The 19,284-nt window shown below is 39.7% G+C and overlaps 1 protein-coding gene across 1 annotated transcript in view; it reads right to left on the reverse strand.

The window, feature by feature from the left end:
• slc41a2a (solute carrier family 41 member 2a) overlaps positions 1 to 19,284 on the reverse strand; it is a 28,924-nt gene that overhangs the window by 1,287 nt on the left and 8,353 nt on the right. Inside the window, exons 3-7 of the mRNA XM_087844332.1 lie at positions 16,572 to 16,643; positions 16,272 to 16,416; positions 6,484 to 6,630; positions 6,116 to 6,263; positions 5,818 to 5,897 (exon numbers count right to left, since the gene is read on the reverse strand). Of these exons, the coding sequence (XP_087700458.1) occupies positions 5,818 to 5,897; positions 6,116 to 6,263; positions 6,484 to 6,630; positions 16,272 to 16,416; positions 16,572 to 16,643 (592 nt within the window). The remainder of the gene's footprint in view (positions 1 to 5,817; positions 5,898 to 6,115; positions 6,264 to 6,483; positions 6,631 to 16,271; positions 16,417 to 16,571; positions 16,644 to 19,284) is intronic.

Genomic DNA, 19,284 nt, shown 5'->3' on the forward strand with positions numbered 1-19,284 from the left:
TATTGAATAAATGTTTTAATCAAATGAATGCCCCTACTTCAAAGCTTAATAAAAAGGATATAAATGACTAAAAGATAACAATGAATAACCTGGTTATTCAAATAGCATCCTCCCCACAGCTCCTCAAAGTAACTTTCACAAGCACGCTCTGCAAAAGCCTGCACTTCCTGTCTACTTTGGCATAGAGTGTACTCAGAGTTAGGCCTTTCTTTTACAACCCAACAGAATCAGCACATACACATAGGGATGCAACGATTCCAATTTTTTCAAACGATACGATACCGATACTTGGATCTGAGTACCTGCCGATACAGAGTACAAAAAACGATACTTCTACCACACACACACACACACACACACACAAATACAATTAATTGGAAGACAGGTTTTATTATATTCCCTGCCGATAAAAAATAAAATCTTAATAAAAATGACCACAAAAAAATTTCAAGTGAAAAATAAGCACTTCTGTTAAATTATTGCAGTCTCCACATTGTAATTTTACAAAATATCACTGAACTATTGGCACTGTCTCGAGCTTTCAGAATAATAAATAAACACTTCTGTTTGGAATAAAATAAATACAAATTAGGTTTGCGAATAAAATAAACTTTTAAATTATTGCAGAGTGTCTATATTGTAAACAAACAAACAAAATAATTATTATTAAATAAATAATAAATAAAATAATAATTGGCTCCCTAGTGGCCAATCTAAAAAAACTACAACAGAAATGACAAGCCACCCTCTGATTAATAAAATAAGTTGGTATCGGTTCATGGTATCGGTTAACTTTTACGAGTATGAGTACACACACATTTTACAGTATCGGCCCCAATACCGATACCAGTATCGGTATTGGTGCATCCCTACATACACATTTAAGATTATAACAAGCATTCAAAAGCATTTAAGATTATTGATTTAACTCAACAGTTTAACGTGGTTATAACTGCACCTGTAATAAAGGCTAATTGGGTACCGATATGTTTAAACATCTGAATACAATATCAATACTGTAAACTGTATGATTAATGCAATGGTAATGATGATGATTATGAACCATAGCAGTAAAATATTTCTCTAATCTCCACATTTCTGCTACATAACTTTGCACTTTTGCTGTAACAAACAAATTTCCCACCTGTGGGACTAATAAAGGTCATCTTATCTTATCTTATCTTATCTTATCTTGTGTGCTGTGACAAAACAAGGGAAACTGTGCCACAATTAGCATGAGAGTCAAAAACTTTGTTTCCAAGAATTGTACTGTCCCAAAATCAGACTTCTGGTCATGTGTCAGAGCTACAAATACCATAAAGTGTGACACATTAGCATTTGCACCATAAGCTTCCTAAGAGAAAAACACAAAATGCTACTTTGCTGAAGGGAAAGTGGGAAGTAAAAATCCTCATTAATATTTTGACTAGTGTTTCATTTAATGAGAAATATTATGTGTGAAAAGTACCATAATTATTTACTCCACTATTTTCAGTTAATGTGTGTATTAAAATACATGTGTACAACTCAATTTGACCAAAGGACAGTTAACTTCTCAAAAACATTCTAAAACACTGGAATATCACATATATGGTACTAATAGATGATTTATTTTACATCACATGTATTTGTCTCACAACACAGAATGTTTTGAGAACTTTTTGAGCTTGAGTGATCAGTATCTATCTAAGACGAAGACTCTGTGTGGGTGTTGTATTTAGACTCCACATGTAGCTTGGGAAATGGATTGTACCCACGCTGCTCAGGGTCTTTTTCATGGCAGAAGGATGGGCTGAATGGTTGCGATACACAAGGCCATGTGGCCTCATAAAAGATTTATCAGAGAAAGAGCCACAATGGAGATACATTGGAGATAGGAAATAGGGAGAGAACAGTGAAGTATCTGCTCCAAAGTAATAATAATAATAATGGATTGGATTTATATAGCGCTTTTCAAGGCACCCAAAGCGCTTTACAATGCCACTATTCATTCACTCACTGGTGAAAGCAAGCTACGGTTGTAGCCACAGCTGCCCTGGGGAAGACTGACAGAAGCGAGGCTGCCATATCGCGCCATCGGCCCCTCTGGCCAACACCAGTAGGCGGTAGGGTAAAGTGTCTTGCCCAAGGACACAACAACCAGGACAGAGAGCCCGGGGATCGAACCGGCAACCTTCCGGTTACAGATACGCTTCCCAACCCCCTGAGCCACGGTCATCATCAAAGGTTGATTCTGTTCATATGGGAGAAAGATTTTGTCACTCATCCAAGTGACTTCCTCAGTCTCAGCTGACTGCAGGTTTCCCCAATCTTATAAACAGTACATTGCACCACTGAAGGAACAATGGGCTGGGAGGTCAGTTCCTTTATCATAATTATGCAAATTCTCATGACCATTGATCAACAACCACTGATCAATGTCCATGAGTACCATTCACAGAGAGTTGGGGAATGGCTGCAATCACAGCATGGTAAGATGGTGACAGATGTACCCTCAGGCCCCCTCCTCGATTCAGAGATGGTCTTTCCCTTTTCACGTGAATGGCCTCCTTGACTCGGCGCTCCTCCCTGTCCAGGATGTTACATCCTCATCATTGAAAGAGTGTCCACTGGCCTGTAGGTGTAAATAGACTGCAGAGTCCTGGCCTGACGAGGTAGCTCTTCTGTTTTGTGCCATCCGCTTCTCCAGAGGTTGTTTTATTTCTCTGATATATAAATCCTGGCAATCCTCCTGGCACTTAACAGCGTACACTATGCTCCTCTGTTTGTGTCAGCGGACCTGATCCTTGGGGTGGACCGATTTTTGGCACAGCGTGTTTTGGGTTTTAAAAGCCACAGAGACCCGTATTTACTTACCTGGATGATTGAGAATGCATCAGGATGTAAAGTATCAGATTTTCTGAACATCTGGCAGGGCAAGGAAATCACAGATTGGGCAACCTTGGTAAGAAGCCGTGGAGCTGCTGTTGTTGTTGCTGGTCCGTATATAGATTTTGTTCAAATCTGTTTGGTACAGCTTATTGGCCCAGGAGTTCCTTTTGTTTATTTTCTCAACACATTATTGAAATTGTATTTCAGTAAATTATTTTCATGATTAAATTAGCATTTTTTTATTCAGTTTAGAGAATACAGGACTGCTGTCTAATCTCACATATGCCAGAAGTGGTCATAAAATGATTTCAATCTTCCATTAAGTTAAGCCCCTTATCTACAAGTAGAACACTGCACTGTGCTTCATCATAAATACTTATGAATAAGATAAAAAATAAATAAACTTCATGGCAATGGAAATACAAGTGTTTTCTAATAGTTTTCCCTAAATCTATGGAGGGGCAAACAAAACTTAAAAGAAAGAAACAAATGAATAAACAAAGAAGCAAAGAAATATGAAAAGAATCAGAGTGATTATGCATGTAAAAGTGGAAAAGGCCTCGCACAGAATTCTAAAGAACTTCACACATTTTTGGTGTCAAAGACTTGTTGCCTACAACAAGTAAGGACTATGCATATTCATGTATTCATGTTTTGAAAAGCAAATTGTTTTTAAGATAAAAGATCCCAGTTGTAGGATTGACTATGCAAATTACAGCTAAAGGAAAGAAGTCTTCCCCAGATTGCTCTCTGATTATCAGATTCTTATCCAGGTCGTCACACTTTCAGATCTTTAACAGGCCTTAAAGTGTGGCGACACGATAAAGTCCCAGCTGTGAGTGTGGAGTCTTTTTGAAATTTAACAGTCAGAGCATCTGTGTAGACAGTGAGGTGTGTTCGCAAGATAGTTTCATCACTGGGACCTGAGTAAACCCTAGGTTTTTGCATCTTTTTAAAATGCTACTTTTATCCATTGTGATTGGTTGATAGAGTTTATTAAAAAAATTGTGTGTAAAAATGTTGTGTCTTTCAATAATGACATATAAAGTATCTTAATCTTAATCTTAGAGGGAATGGCTGTAAGCTGGTCATGTGAGACATGGTTTACCCAACATTTTAGAGATCTTGATCATTTTGTTTAAAGGTGCAAGTTGCAGTGCAGTTTAAACATTTGGATCCCATTGCAGGATTTGACTTAACCAATAGCTTGAGTTAAATTCCAGGTCACGTTGTTAATTGTCTAGACCAGGGGTGGGCAATCTCAGTCCACGAGGGCCGGTGTCCCTGCAGGTTTTAGATGTGTCCTCGAACCAACACAGCTGATTTAAATGGCTAAATTAGCTCCTCAACATGTCCTGAAGTTCTCCAGAGGCCTGGTAACGAACTAATCTTGTGATTCAGGTGTGTTGATCCAAGGTGAGATCTAAAACCTGCAGGGACACCGGCCCTCGTGGACTGAGATTGCCCACCCCTGGTCTAGACTAAACCTACAGTTGTAGTTGGAAGTTTACATACATTCATTGGGGGTCTTTCAACTCTCTTTTTCCAGGGTGGTATGATTTTACACCATATATCTGTAACGTATTTAAAAACAAGAATTAGGTGCACAGGTTTGAACTTATTTTGGATTTTCCCTAATCCAGCAGTCCCCAACCCGTGGGGACCACTTTATCATTTTTTATCGTTATTTTGTAATTGTTTTTATCGTTAACTTGGTTTCCCTGGGTCTTTTCCCATGTGGTATGAATACATCTCTTTTTTTGGTACCAATACTGGTTTTATTTGTATTGTTTTGTATTAGTGCGCGACACCTTAAAGGCCAGTCCGTGAAAATATGGTCGGACATAGACCAGCCTGTGGCGCAACTTTACTTATTTGCCATTGTAAAAATGTCTTTTAGTGACTCTATCAACTAATGGAAAGGGATAAAAGTGGCCTTTTAACAAGACACAAAAATAGTAACAATAGTAACAAATAGTAACAAAAAGAACTATAAAAACTAGCAATTAAAAAAAACTACATACAAACAAAAGGAAGAAATACCGTACAAAGAACGGGAATATATGCAAACATTGGCTTGTTGCTATCTACCAGCAATACAGAACCACAAATGATTTTTCAACTCATATTACTGGTCATATTATTTTACAAGCAGAAATATAATACTTCTTTCACTGGAAGAGGTTTGAGTTCCAGGTAATGCAAATATATACGCAAACATCCTCATGCAAAGACATGCATGGGCGAACAAGCACAAAACTGTCCTCGGCGAGTAAAAGGAACACTGCTGAAGAATATACAGCAATGCATATTAACTTATCTATCTTGGCTGACATTTTAACTTCCTCATAATAAATTTTTAGGGCCTGGCTTCAGCTCACTAAATCACCTGTCAAGCAAATTTTGACACAAAGCTGTGGTGGTCCAGCTTTTCAGATTCAATTAATATCAAATCACTCATAAAGATCTTTTGGAAAAGAGTAGAAATCTTAGAACAGAGTTTATTAAATATTGTCATATGAACAGCAAAACAGTACATTTTACAGCAAAAATAACACATAGAAAGCAAGCAAAGCAAACTAAAGCGAAGCAACCCTGGGGTGTATAGCCTTAAAGCACATCTGGCAAAGACATACAAAAGGACAGACAGGAAAAAGGCAGCAGTCTGACCTTCCTCTTATATAGGATCAGCGTTGGGTACCCTTTCATCCTTTGTTCTTTCTTTTCATCTTCAACTTATGATACATAACTTTCTGACCCTACCCCATTATTTCTCGAGAACCGGTCTTACAGCAGGGTTATTTTTTTCACATGTTCGCTAAGAATAGAAATTATGATTATGCGAGCATTACCAAATTATGTACAAAATGTAGAATTGTCCATACGTTACATCAATATGCTGTTATGATCTCAAATACAAGAACACAAATAAAGAGAACAACTCACCATTTATGACAGGGGCATAAACTATAATCCCTGCCAAGTTTGGATCTAATACAGTCTTGTCCAGAATAACTCCTCCAATACTAGAAGAAAGACAATCAAAATAATACCATTAAGAGGTATGTGAGGGTATTCATAATATTTTTCTATTATCTTTTTATAACATAAAGCAAACGAGTTAATGGTATCAAATGATCAAATTGTTATTATATAAATTATACAAATTTGTTTGCTTTATTTAAAAGTTCACACTAGAGAACACCATCAGGAAATCTGAACATGTGAAAGCAGCAGAGAGTACCTGCTGATGAGCATTGCTATAATGATGGGTTCCCAGCCTGTGTGCAGCAAGATTTCACTGGCTGGATGTTTGGATGAGGCAGCCACCCAGGCAGGAATCAGGCATAAAAACGATAGATTTACCAGATACAACACATATGGATAAAGTTCTGTCAAAAAGAAAAAAAGAGATTATTTTGCCTTTTATTTTCTATCAGGATTTAGTTGAAAAAGTAAAGGCTGTGATCTTTGTGGACTTGGGTGAACTGGTGTCATCTGTTGGCCAAAAGTAAAAAATACATGACTTCTAGCACTTGCACCAAATATACAGCATTACTCTTCACTGTTTGTACATTCAAACCAGACCATGTTATGGCCCTTATCTCTCACCTATAAACGAGTAGAACCACTGACTGAAGCATGCCAACAAGGCAAGAGTGATGAGATCTCCAAAGCTGGCTGCTATCGGTGTGGCCACATTGTCAGGGTTGATTCCTATCCGCTTGGAGCCAATGATCACTCCCACCATAACGATACCTTGAAGAAGTTAAAGACAAGCTAAAAGTGTTCAGTGTTCATTCTGCTTGAGCATTTGACCTTAAAATGTTTCCATTCAAATATTTCAGCTTTAATAGAATAAAGTAATATAGAGTCAAGAATGAATGGAAAGCAAGGGCCAGAGTTCATTCAGTTGTAACCAAAAACACATTTTAATGGGGAAAATTAGGAAAAATGTCATCATTTTGGAGTATTCAGGTCACTGCTAGAACACTACGCCCAGTAAATAATAGTAGTAATTGAATTATTTTAGACATCAGTAGCTGTGAATATGTACTGTGTGCATTGTAGCTACAGAGCAATAAAGATGCTATGAAATGATGTCTGTGAAGGTCCTCAGTAATCCAAGTCATCATAGTCTACGGAGCTTGGAAAAGCGTCACCTCTCATCCGAGAAGCTTCTTTAGTTCTAAGAGCAATTGGTGGAGAGTCCTAGATTTTTAAGCCCTATTGGGAATGTTAATAAGAGGGTCGTGGACCCCCTATTGATCCCCTGCCTAATCACACGAGCCAAGGTGTTGTGAAATCCTCATTCAAACTATGTTATCTTATACCCATAGTCAGGGTAGACGAATTATGTTAAACAGCTGTAGAACATAAATATATTCCTTAGTCTAAGTTGTGTGCAAAATATATAGCTTAGTTTTCCTTATATTTTTAGGTTAAAGAACATGACCATCTTCGCAGTATATTTTTGTAGTATGTTAGACAAATGTTCCAGTATATCTTTGGGGATTAAAAGAATGTGACTATCTTGGGGTTCTGTTAGACAGGTGGGCGCCACCATTTATCTGTTGTGAATGTTTTACACTGTTTTCTTGTCATGTCAGACTGCTTAAATCATTTTCTGAGAAGGTTGCGTGCGAAGGACCTTGGGGCCGGTAATAGCAAGAGCAAACAACATTCTGTGCCCCCACTCTTGTAGGGAGTAGAAAGACAGGGAGCCCGAGGTCATAACTTAGGCGCCATGACAGCCCAAAGATTCAAAGAATTGGGAGATTTCAACAGTGTGAAAATGGGAGTGGGTCACAATCAGCCAAGTTTTATGTGTGAACCCATTGTGAGATCTAGCCCCACCCTATCATGTGATTTACTGAGGTCAAATAGCCCAAGACGTGAGTGGGTGTTAATATTGCCAACTACAAGCCTAAAACCCCCCCCTCCACTGATAACTTGCTCTTGGCCAACACCCTTAACGACTTTTACTGCCGTTTTGACGAGCCATCAAGCAGCCTTCTCACCTCCAACGGCCCCAACAATAGAGACACTTTGGACATTCATTCCCCGACCTCTCCCCTCGCCTTAGAGATTGAAAATGTGACGTCATTCAGGGGTAAAACCGCAAAGGATTCTGGGAACGCGTGGCAAGCAGTACTAGCGTACGCAGGCTTTCAATTGAAATCAGTTACACAGCGATAAAAAGAAACACAAAAAATGGCAAGAAGCTGTTGTATTATTAACTGCAATAGCCGGTCGCATGACAGCCATGGGAAGCCGACGGGTAAAGAGATCGGTTGTTATCGGATTACGTCGTTGAAGAGAAATTGTTCAAGCCATGTTTCCAAAGTAACAAAGAGCCAACGGATGGCCTGGATTGCAGCCATTCGAAGACCAAATATAAAGTCCCAGAACACTCCAGCTCACATGTTAGTCTGCTCCAAGCATTTCCACAAAGGTCAGTGTTTTGTAGTAGTTAATACATCATTTTTCATAACATAATTGGTGATATAGGTTACAAGCAAGTCTGGCGCTGAACAGAAATTGTCGCGCTATGCTCCTTTGTTTATTGTGCTTAAATAGTGAATTGTCCTGACACAATATTGCGTTTCGCTTCTGTTATTACCCTGGTACATTGACAAAAACATATACTTTTATTCACAGGATAAAACAGTTGTTTTGTATCACTAATTGCACAGTAGGATTACAGCATACAATATTATTGTCACTGCTACATTTCTGTAATGCGTACCAGAAATTATTTCCACTACTAATTAATTACCGTTAAGCTCAAAGGTCCTATTAATAAACGGTTAACGAATGTGTATTTATGAAGACGATTTGTGAGACTGGTAAACTTATGATACGTACAATGGTCTTTCGTTCTACACGGTGCATTTCAAGGTCCTGTACCCATCCGTCGGTAAACTGTTCCTGGGCTTGTTGCAGTGACCTGAAGTTACTAAACTTCATGAGTGTATGCACTCACTCCAAGAACCGTATAATTATAAATATGAGCGTGGTGAAAGTTGGGCAGCACGCTAACGTATTTTGTCCACTCTGTTTGCTCGTAAGGGTATAACCCTTTCACTCCTTTGATTTTTTCCTCGTATCTTTTCTTTGACTTTTCATCAAGTCTGTCTTTGTACGGAGCGGCATTGTTCTCCTTCATTTTGTACATACCTTTTTTGGGGGGCAAAGAAAAAGCAAGAAGGTATTGGAACCGGAGAATGAACGTTTTGCGGTGCTGCAAATGCTTGCGTTTGATGCATTGCTTTGATTGTTTCCCACTAGTACCCGGCATGCAATGCGCAAAAGTCACGTGGTCTGTCAATCTCTATCCGGTCGTTAAGTGATGACATGATGAATCCTACTTCCGGGCCTAAAATAGTCTGCGTTTTATATGGCTTTTGTGTTGTTAACATGTTTAATGTTTTGTATTTTCTTCTATTTAATCTCAAAAAGATCCTAAAACAGTCAGTGATCACTGTTGACCTCCCTCGGCTTTTATTACCGCTAATCATTTATTTAAGCTCAGTTTTTAAAACCTTAGGATGTAACTACAGCCCAGCCCATGCAGCAGTATATGAATGACTAACCTCGTATTGTGGATGGATTATCTCAGTTGTTCTCCTGGCTGAAGTTTGGTCCTTTTACAGCATCCTGCCATGCGATTACATTTGTTCCTGACCACCGAGAACACTCACGTTAACTTTTATCGAGTGGAAAAAAAGTTAGCTTGTTTATATTATGCTAACATAGCTGTGTCGCTAGCGGTCACGTAGCACATCATTATATACCAGCTAGCCAAACTTCAGTAACCCTACAAACGTCACTGCTGTTTAGTTTTCTGTCTTCATTTATGTTGGCAGTGATAACAGAGCTGTACGTTTTAATTTGTTTCCAAAACCCAGCAGTCAGGACATGCTATATTGTATTTAGATAGAAGCTAGCGAGCTAACTTCCTGCTAACTTCTAACTCCGTTAAATGTCATAAATTCCGTTTTCATGGATGCCTGGATGTTAAACTCAATTGTTACACCTGGTAGAGCAGAACGCTGATCATTTTATTAAGGATGAAAGACTTTAGACAGTTTTTCAACTCTCAGTAATGCCATAGTGATCGTTTGATATATGGACCTGCAGCGGAGTTTAGGCCCAGACACGGCTAGTGACGTCAGACTTAACGACCGGATAGAGCCTTCACCACCATCAAACACTTCACCTACAACACCCCCTCCACACCCCACACCAAGGAGGATTTCACACCACCTTCTCCCACTACAACCCTTCATATTCATGAAGCAGATGTGATGAAACAGTTCAAGAGTCTGAATGCTCGAAAAGCTCCTGGCCCAGACGGTGTGTCTCCTGCCACCCTCAGACAGTGTGCAAACAAGCTGGCCCCAGTGTTTCTGGCATTTTCAAATCCTCACTGCAGGCATGTCATGTGCCTGCCTGCTTCAAGTCCTCTACCATAATCCCTGTCCCCAAGAAACCAAGGATCACTGGACTAAATGACTACAGACCTGTAGCTCTGACATCTGTGGTCATGAAGTCATTGGAGCGCCTGGTTCTCTCCTACCTCAAGACTCTCATGGCCCCCCTCCTGGACCCCCTGCAGTTTGCATACAGAGCCAACAGGTCTGTAGACGATGCTATCAACATCCTGCAGCATCTGGACTCCCCAGGAACCTACGCCAGGATCCTGTTTGTGGACTTCAGCTCCGCCTTCAACACCATCCTTCCAGACCAAGGCAAGCTTTCCCAGATGAATGTGCCTGATCCCATCTGCCGGTGGATTACTGACTTCCTGATGGACAGGAAGCAGCATGTGAGGCTGGGAAAGAATGTCTTAATGCTCAATTCCGATTTTTTGATCAAATCCGATTTTTTTGTCTGCTCGTTCACACTACAAATAAAATGCGACAGCAAACGCGCTCTAGTGTGAAGCGGCCCGCATGTGCAAAAGAAGACGTCACACACAACGCGCTCTGTTTAGACCCAGAGCAAACAGTATTGTTTGACTGATGCTTCAAAGGATAGTTGAAAATTTCTGTCAGAATCTGCAGATTATACAGTACAAATAAAATGTTCACGTTTCTCCAACGCTGTCTTCCAAACAGGTTCACTGACATCTACACTGCATGGCCAGGAAGCATTTGCAATGTCTTCTCCGGCGCTGATAATTGGCGTCTGTCTTGTGTCAGTGACGTAAAAGGCGTATTTAATGCGACATGACCATTCAAACAGCAGTCGCTTTCTAAAACATCGGATATGTATCGGATTCAGTACCACATATGAAAGTGACCCAGATCGGATTTGAAAATATCGGATTTGTGCCGTTCACACTGTCATACCATGATCGGATATGGGTCGCATAGGGTCAAAAAAATCGGATTTGATGCGCTTTCGCCTGCAGTGTGAACATAGCCTAAGACACCAAGATGGGGCGGTGATCCGAACCAGATCAGAGAGATATGGAAGAGAGAGATGATGAATAGACTTAAATGTGTACAAGAGTATTTTGAAATTGATACGGTATTTGACCAGGAGCCAATGAAGGGGTCCTGGTGATAATACGGGAAGTGAATTACAATAATCAATCCGAGAAGTAACAAGGCTGCGGACAAGAATGGCAGTGGCATGTTTGGTGAGAAAAGGACAGAGACGATTAATGTTGCGCAATTGAAAATATGCAGACCGAGTGACATTATTAATATGTGAATTGAAAGATAAAGTACTGTCGAGGATGACACCCAAGCTTTTCACAGAGGAAGAGATGAAGATTGGCGAGTTATTGATAGTAACAGAGAAACTGTTGGTTCTGGATAATGTTGATTTAGTGCCGACCAAGAGAAGCTCGGATTTATTACTATTGAGTTTGAGAAAATTAGAAGAGAACCATGAATTTAGTTTGGCTAAACAAAGGGTGAGGGAGGATGGGGGAAGAGCAGAATCAGGTTTAGCGGACAGATAAAGCTGGGTGTCATCGGCATAACAGTGAAACTGAATATTGTATTTACAAAAAATGTGTCCGAGCGGTAGAAGGTAGATAATGAAAAGAAGGGGCCCCAGGACAGATCCCTGGGGCACGCCAGTGGTCAGAGGAAAGGGCTAAGAAGTAAAGGATTTGAGTTGAATAAACTGAGTGCGATCAGACAGGTACGATTTAAACCAGGTTAGTGGAGTATGGGGGAGACCGATGGAGGCTAGCCTACTGAGAAGAATGGAGTGAGAAATAGTGTCGAAAGCAGCGCTCAGATTGAGGAGAATAAGGATGGAAAGTAAACCGGAGTCAGCTGCTATAAGAAGATCATTGGTTATTTTTATAAGTGCTGTTTCAGTGCTATGGGAGGGACGAAAACCAGAGTGGAACTGTTCATACAGATTATTAGTTAAATGCAGTGTTGGGGAGTAACGGAATACATGTACCGCCGTTACGTATTTAAAATACAAAATATGAGTAACTGTATTCCGTTACAGTTACCGTTTAAAAAGGTGGTATTTAGAATACAGTTACTTTGTTAAAATAAATGGATTACACGGCGGTACTTTCCTGTTTCATACTGTGGCGGGTCAGGCCTGTTTGGGTTTTGTTTGACAGTAGTTTCAGGCGGCTGCGTTGCGGTTGCCATGGTTACAGGGTGACGCTCTCGCTCTGAGTGTTTCCTGGGTGAGAGAGCGCCTTTTCGTTGTTGTTGTGCTAAGCTAATCGCAGAATGCTACAAGCATAGCTCTAAAGAATGTAGCATCATGGGCGGTGTAGTCCGTGCTGCAGGGAATTCTCCCTGGACTGCCATACCCGTTATGTGTCTGTGAGCGAGGGAGGGAGAAAAAGGAGAGTCGAAAAGTACAAGTTGTCATCCAGCAAAAACGGGAGCTGGAAGCATGTAAATATAATAATAACCACTGCAGCCAAGAAGAGTGCCTGACGAGCCCAGTTGTAAGTAAGCTATTAAGACTTGACTGTACGCTTTGTTCGTGTTTTCCTCCTAAACAATAAGTTCCGTTGGAGCAGCCTTTCAACACCTCTCTCTGTCTCTTGCTAGCAAAGTTGACCCAGACAACAAAGTAAAGCTAGTTTTCGGCTACGAGCCCGACACAGAACCCACCGTATTAGTCAGAGGTCCCTTTACTACGGTTCAGAGCCGCGGACCTTCAGTAATCGTAATAAATCACACAGCAATAGTACATTCATGTAGTTGTAAAATGCATGATAATATATTAAGTAATCCAAAGTATTCAGAATACGTTACTCTCATTGAGTAACGTAACGGAATACGTTACAGAATACATTTTAGGGCATGTATTTTGTATTCTGTAATGGAATACATTTTAAAAGTAACCTTCCCAACACTGGTTAAATGTGAGTGGAGTTGTGTGGCAACTATTTTTTCAAGAATTTTTGAAAAGATGGTAGATTGCTGTTTTTTTTTTTTTACAGCGAAAAAAACCCTAAACCTCCGAGCAAGCACCAAGTACGCTGCCATGGAATGGGAAATTCACAGAGAAACTCCTCCTGCTACACAGGTAAAAATAGAGCAACAGGACCGCTGAGTCTTTGATTTTATTTATTTTCTGCTGTGTTTCACTTGCATTTATTTGAAAGAGTGAGTATAAACACAAAAACCTATTTTATTTCATGTGCTGGAATGTGCTGAAAATAGGTTTAAATGTTAAACTAATTTCTTCAAGTCAGAGAATGTTGCATATAATTAAATTTTCCATAGTCTTTTTAAGGTAATATTATTAAAGAAGATGCTTAGATGTCTGCTTTTTAAATTAAAAACAAAACAGATTAGCTCATGGTTTATATTTGTGGATACACAGGGACAAATTGTGGGCTTTTTCCAAATGCAGGAATTCAACTGTTTTGCAGCACAATGTTGAATCAAAGACTGAGTTTAGTGTTTGGGGTCTATGTCAGGGTGGAGAAATACATCCAAACTTATATATCAGCTAGGTAGGGGATAAAGTGTTCTGTTTATGTTTCTTTGGCATTTGCTAATAGCCATAGAATTGGAGCAGAGCTTTGGAGGAACTGTATCACTTGAACCAACTTTTGCACAAACATAAGAAAATGCGATACAATAACGGACACAGCAGGTTACAACAGCCTTGATTAAACAGCTTGGAAATTCATGACCTGCTGCAGCCCGGTGGTAATCCAGATTTTGATAAAACAGACAGCGCAGCAGGACAGCGGCGATAGAGCGAGACTGGAGACTGTTTTATTGAACATCTCCACAGCAACAAAGCACAGTAGTCCATTAAACCTGTTTTATCAAAAAAAGTCCATTAGAGCCACAGAGACCCGAGACGATGCCATAAGTGCATTCGACCTTTGAGAAATACCATTTTTTGTGTGGGTGAAAGCGGCATGTGTGTTAAGAAAATGCGTGTGTCTAGACTGTCCCTCCACAGGCGTTTTCAACAGCGAGCAAAACTGGAGACACGCTGCATCACAACACAAGAGGCACAAAGAACCACACACCTTCAGCAACAAAATATCCTGGCTTGAGGTGTTTCAGTGTCAAGGCTGCTTATGTGAAGAGTTCATAGCTGAACTATTGACTATTCACATCCAATTTACTACAGTTGCTGGAGGGAGCAGAAGTGCTGTTGGCTCTAATTTGGCTAAACTGCTCGACTTGACTGAGAGTAGATCCCCTTCTTATAATGAACAACTCTGGATGTTATTTTTTAACATTGTTGTAATTGCACGTGTCACAACAGCACAGTGACAACAATTTGAATTTCAGTAGCGCTCATGCACTGGTTACTTATGGTATGACATGTTCTGCACATCCACAGACACACAAAAAGGGAAACAAAGACAAAAATCATCTAAACAAGAGTGTGAAAACCACAAAGCTGCAAAAGTGCAAAAGTCTGTGCAGCCCAATCTGATTACTTTTTTCAAGTAACGAGTAAAGTAAGGGATTACTATTGCAAAAACGGTAATTAGATTACCGTTACTTTCCCGTAGGAACGCTGCGTTACTGCGTTACTAAAACCGTGATTTTTTTGCAAGAATGTCTCATGACAATGACGTAAGCGAGTGCACGTTCGTGACAACAGCTGTGTGCAGATCAACAGTGGATCATATATCGAGTGCGGAGAGAGTATGAGCGTGCAGCGTTTAAAGCGTGGAAGTACTGACCTTACTTTGAGTTTGATTCTATAAAAAGTGACAAAAACATTAGTGTCCGTTGTGCGTGGGAAGAAAACTTCTTTTTACAGCGAAGAAAACCCATAAACAAGCACCGAGTGCACAACGACGTAATGGGAAATTAACAGAGAAACTCGCGGATTCTTCCACTGACCGCTGCGGCACACCTGCACCAGGGTAAACCTCCGCCTACCCTACTCCTGCTTTACAGGTGAAAATAGAGCATCAGGACCGCTAGTCTTTGATTTTATTTATTTTCTGCTGTGTTTTACTTGCATCTATTTGAAAGACTGAGTGTAAACACAAAAAATATTTTCTTTTATGTGCTGGAATGTGCAGAAAATAGGTTTAAATGTTAAACTAAAGTCAGAGAATGTTGCATTTAATTAAATTTTTGCTTGATGCATAAAGTTAAAAGATTAAAACGAATAAAACAAATTTTAAAAAGAGACTTTTCCCCATTTCATTACATTTTGTATGATGGATTATGCAGAAAAAGCAGAATTGGGCTGAAAGATCTATTGCTTTATTACGTATTCAGGTTGTAAATCATGTAACTAAGTAACTAATTACTTTTGAAAATAAGTAATCAGTAAAGTAACGGGATTACCTTCGGGGGGAAGTAATCACTGACAAGTAACTTGACCAACACTGTTAGTCTCTACCATTGATAACAATACGATTCTAGACAAAGAAGAGGAATAAAATTATGCATGAAATTGACTCATTTACTCAGCTAAATGGTTTGAAAAGTAAAACACTGCATACAAAAACAACTCAAAGGGATTCTTTTAAGAAAATAAACAATGCGATACAAAATGAAAAACCCTTCATTTGGTTATACCCAGTGATGCAATCAATGACCTCATGACCCTATATAAACAGGAAGTACTGGGGCGGCCCTTCCCACACACCTGGTTTAGATATAGGACCTGAATAAATGAATAAACATGGTAAGTGTAACCAAAGCAACATAAAGAAACATAATTTAAAAGACATTTGCCTGTGAACAGAAGAAAATTCAAATGACCTGATGGTTAACAGTATTTGCTTTAAAAAACAGGAATGGCATGAATGTAATGGATGTAACTACTATTATGGTTGACTGTAAAATAACAAAGAATAAATTCTCAATATCGTTAAGGGACAAGTGGTAAATGAGTTCATGCCTAACCACTTCGTCACAGAGAGGTCAAGGACAGTGAAGTAATGGCAAGTTATTATTTACCTTGCAGCAGTGAAGCCACAAATGCAGTAGAAACACTGGTTGAGCATAGGAGCATTATATGATTAAAGGGCATCTGTCCTTCTGCCATCCAGCCCAACAGAGATGCCATTAGGGAAGCCAGCAGGCCCAGCACTGTAGCTTGTAGCTTGTTAAATGAAAAGAATAGAGAGAAAATATCATTCCTGGCAGACATAATGTCATACTGCACAGATAAGCAGATATATGGAACATTGAAATTTATCCATATATTTTGTCACACAGTTTTTTATTTCCTTGTCATTTTGAATGAAAATGATGTACCTGCTTGAGTGCCAGGTTTCCAGCAATCAGCATCCACTTTTCTCTGGGAGAGTCCATTTTTCCTGCATTCACCTGACAGCATCAGACATTTTATCTCCTTAAAAAATGTGCTTCTACAATTTAATTACATGACAAACCCATTTAGCTGATGGAGATACTATCTTCTCTCGTTTATCCAATTCAGGGTTGCAGGAGGTCTGAAACCTATCCCATCTATCACAGGACAAAGGGTAGGGTACAGCATGGACAAACTTGTATACACTGAACATATATGCTATATAATCATATATACGAGCCCGTTCTCACTCCCGAGGCGTAACATGCCAACGTTTTGTCACGTCCCTGGGCGTTCCTGAGGAACGCAAAAAGAGACCTTCAGCGTTCTTATGGTACGCGGCGGGTTATGGCCGAAATCCAGTGCAATGACACTCCCTCGGTAATAGACGTTCCAGCCCTGTATTCCAGCTCTAAACCTAACCTTATCCCTAGCCCTAACCATAACCTTTTTCCTGACCTTAACCAGGACTTTAATGATGTTAGATAGCGTGTTTCTAAGCGATTTGAAGAAAAAGAGCGAACATGTGTAGATTGAGTCCATATGGTTCTCATATTTCCTCATTTTTCTGAGGTCGTCATTTAGGAACGTGGTGGGTAGGCGAAAACGTAATATGTTGACGATTTGTCACCTAGCGTAAAATGTTACGCTTTGGGAGTGAGAACGTGTTGTATATACTGACATACACTATATACCTACACTAGCGTTTTTATATATTGGATTCACCATGTGTCAAGAGATGTTATCAATGGACAATTGTACTTAGTAGTCAGTATAATCTTAAATGATATAAGTTTGAATATGGTAGAATACTGCATGTAATCATTTGTGTTTAGAAGTATGTAGTTGGTCTCATCCTAGGAAGTCTGTAACATTCCAGGGTGTTCTGGCTTTCACCCCCACATCCTAGGAGCATGGGAAAAGGTCGTACCTTGTTTTATTGTTTTACGGTAGGATTAACGTAGTTATATCTGTTTCCAGTCTAAGTGGTTTTGGTTTGATGAACTGCTGGACTTCCAGTCCAGCAGGTTTAGGGAAGTCATTTATGGGGTCACACTCTGACCACACACACACACCACACACACACCACACAAGCACCCACTGAAGTGTATAAATAAAGGACCAGGGCAAGTCCTCAGGGCCACTCTCTGAGACTCACTCTTGGGGTGTGAGTTCTGAGAGATGCCCTTGCTAGCAATAAATTCTGTGTGTTTCTCCTCTCTGATTCTCTACTGAAGAAGTGTTTTAGAATATATCTTAGCAGATGTATTCAATTCAATTCAATTCAATTCAATTTTATTTATATAGCGCCAAATCACAACAAATGTCGCCTCAAGGCGCTTCATAGATACAGAGAAAAGCCCAACAATCATATGACCCCCTATGAGCAAGCACTTTGGCGACAGTGGGAAGGAAAAACTCCCTTTTAACAGGAAGAAACCTCCGACAGAACCAGGCTCAGGGAGGGGCGGGGCCATCTGCTGTGATTGGTTGGGGTGAGAGAAGGAAGACAGGATAAAGACATGCTGTGGAAGAGAGACAGAGGTTAATAACAGATATGATTCAATACAGAGAGGTCTATTAATACATAGTGAGTGAGAAAGGTGACTGGAAAGGAAAAACTCAATGCATCATGGGAATCCCCCGGCAGCCTACATCTATTGCAGCATAACTAAGGGAGGATTCAGGGTCACCTGGTCCAGCCCTAACTATATGCTTTAGCAATTTAGCTTTAGTATTCCAAAGACACTTCTTCAGCTGAGAGTCAGCGAGTGGAGACACACAGTTTTACTTGCAGCACGAGAGTGAGGGCTCCGGGACTCGCACTCTGCCACTGCCCTGGTCTTTATTTATATACAACAGTAGGTGCGTTCGTTTATTACATTGGAATGTGGATGTGTATATGTGTGTGTGTGCCAGGAGAGGCTCCTCTATTAAAATGATTGAATTAAAGTGAATTAAAACAATACAGTCTGAGTCATAAAGAGGTCATCATGCAGTATTCTATCATATGCAAACTTATATTATTAAAAGATTATAGTGACTACTAAGTACAATTTTCTATTGACACCATGTTAAGCATTTAACAGCATAATTAAGATTAATTTGTAACTTGTGATTGTGTTATGACCTGTGGTGACATGCCAAGACAAAGGGTTAATCGAAGTTGGCCCTGCTGAAGATGCACCTCTGACAGCCTACACTGTCCAAAGTTGTTAAAAACCTGTCATTAATAAAATTTATAGCTTACTTTTGGCAGCAAAACTGACAAAACTGTCAGGCAGATTAATCGTTTCTACTGTGAAGCCGTCCTTGCACCTGTTGTTTCTGAATTTCTCACTCACTTTGGCCATAAAACTGTCAAAGGACTGATTAAAATGATGGATGAAAAGGTCTGGGAAGGGGTGCCAGGAAGTTATATAAGACAAGTGCTGAAGATCAAAAAGAGAACAAAAATGTGTAAAATCAACATATTAACTGGAGTTAATATGTTAAAGTATCGACGTTTGTAAAATTGGGAAGATACCTATCGTTTTAATTTAAAACTAAATAAGTAAAAAGACAAGGAATGGAAAGTTACCCAGCAGCAGGATGATGGTTTGTGGACTCCTATAAAAGAAGCTTTTTCCATCAGTTACCTGCTGTTTGTGCTTAAAG

Source organism: Neolamprologus brichardi, chromosome 7 (assembly GCF_056152115.1).
Source record: "Neolamprologus brichardi isolate AB-2024 chromosome 7, ASM5615211v1, whole genome shotgun sequence".
NCBI classification, from domain to species: Eukaryota; Metazoa; Chordata; class Actinopteri; order Cichliformes; family Cichlidae; genus Neolamprologus; species Neolamprologus brichardi.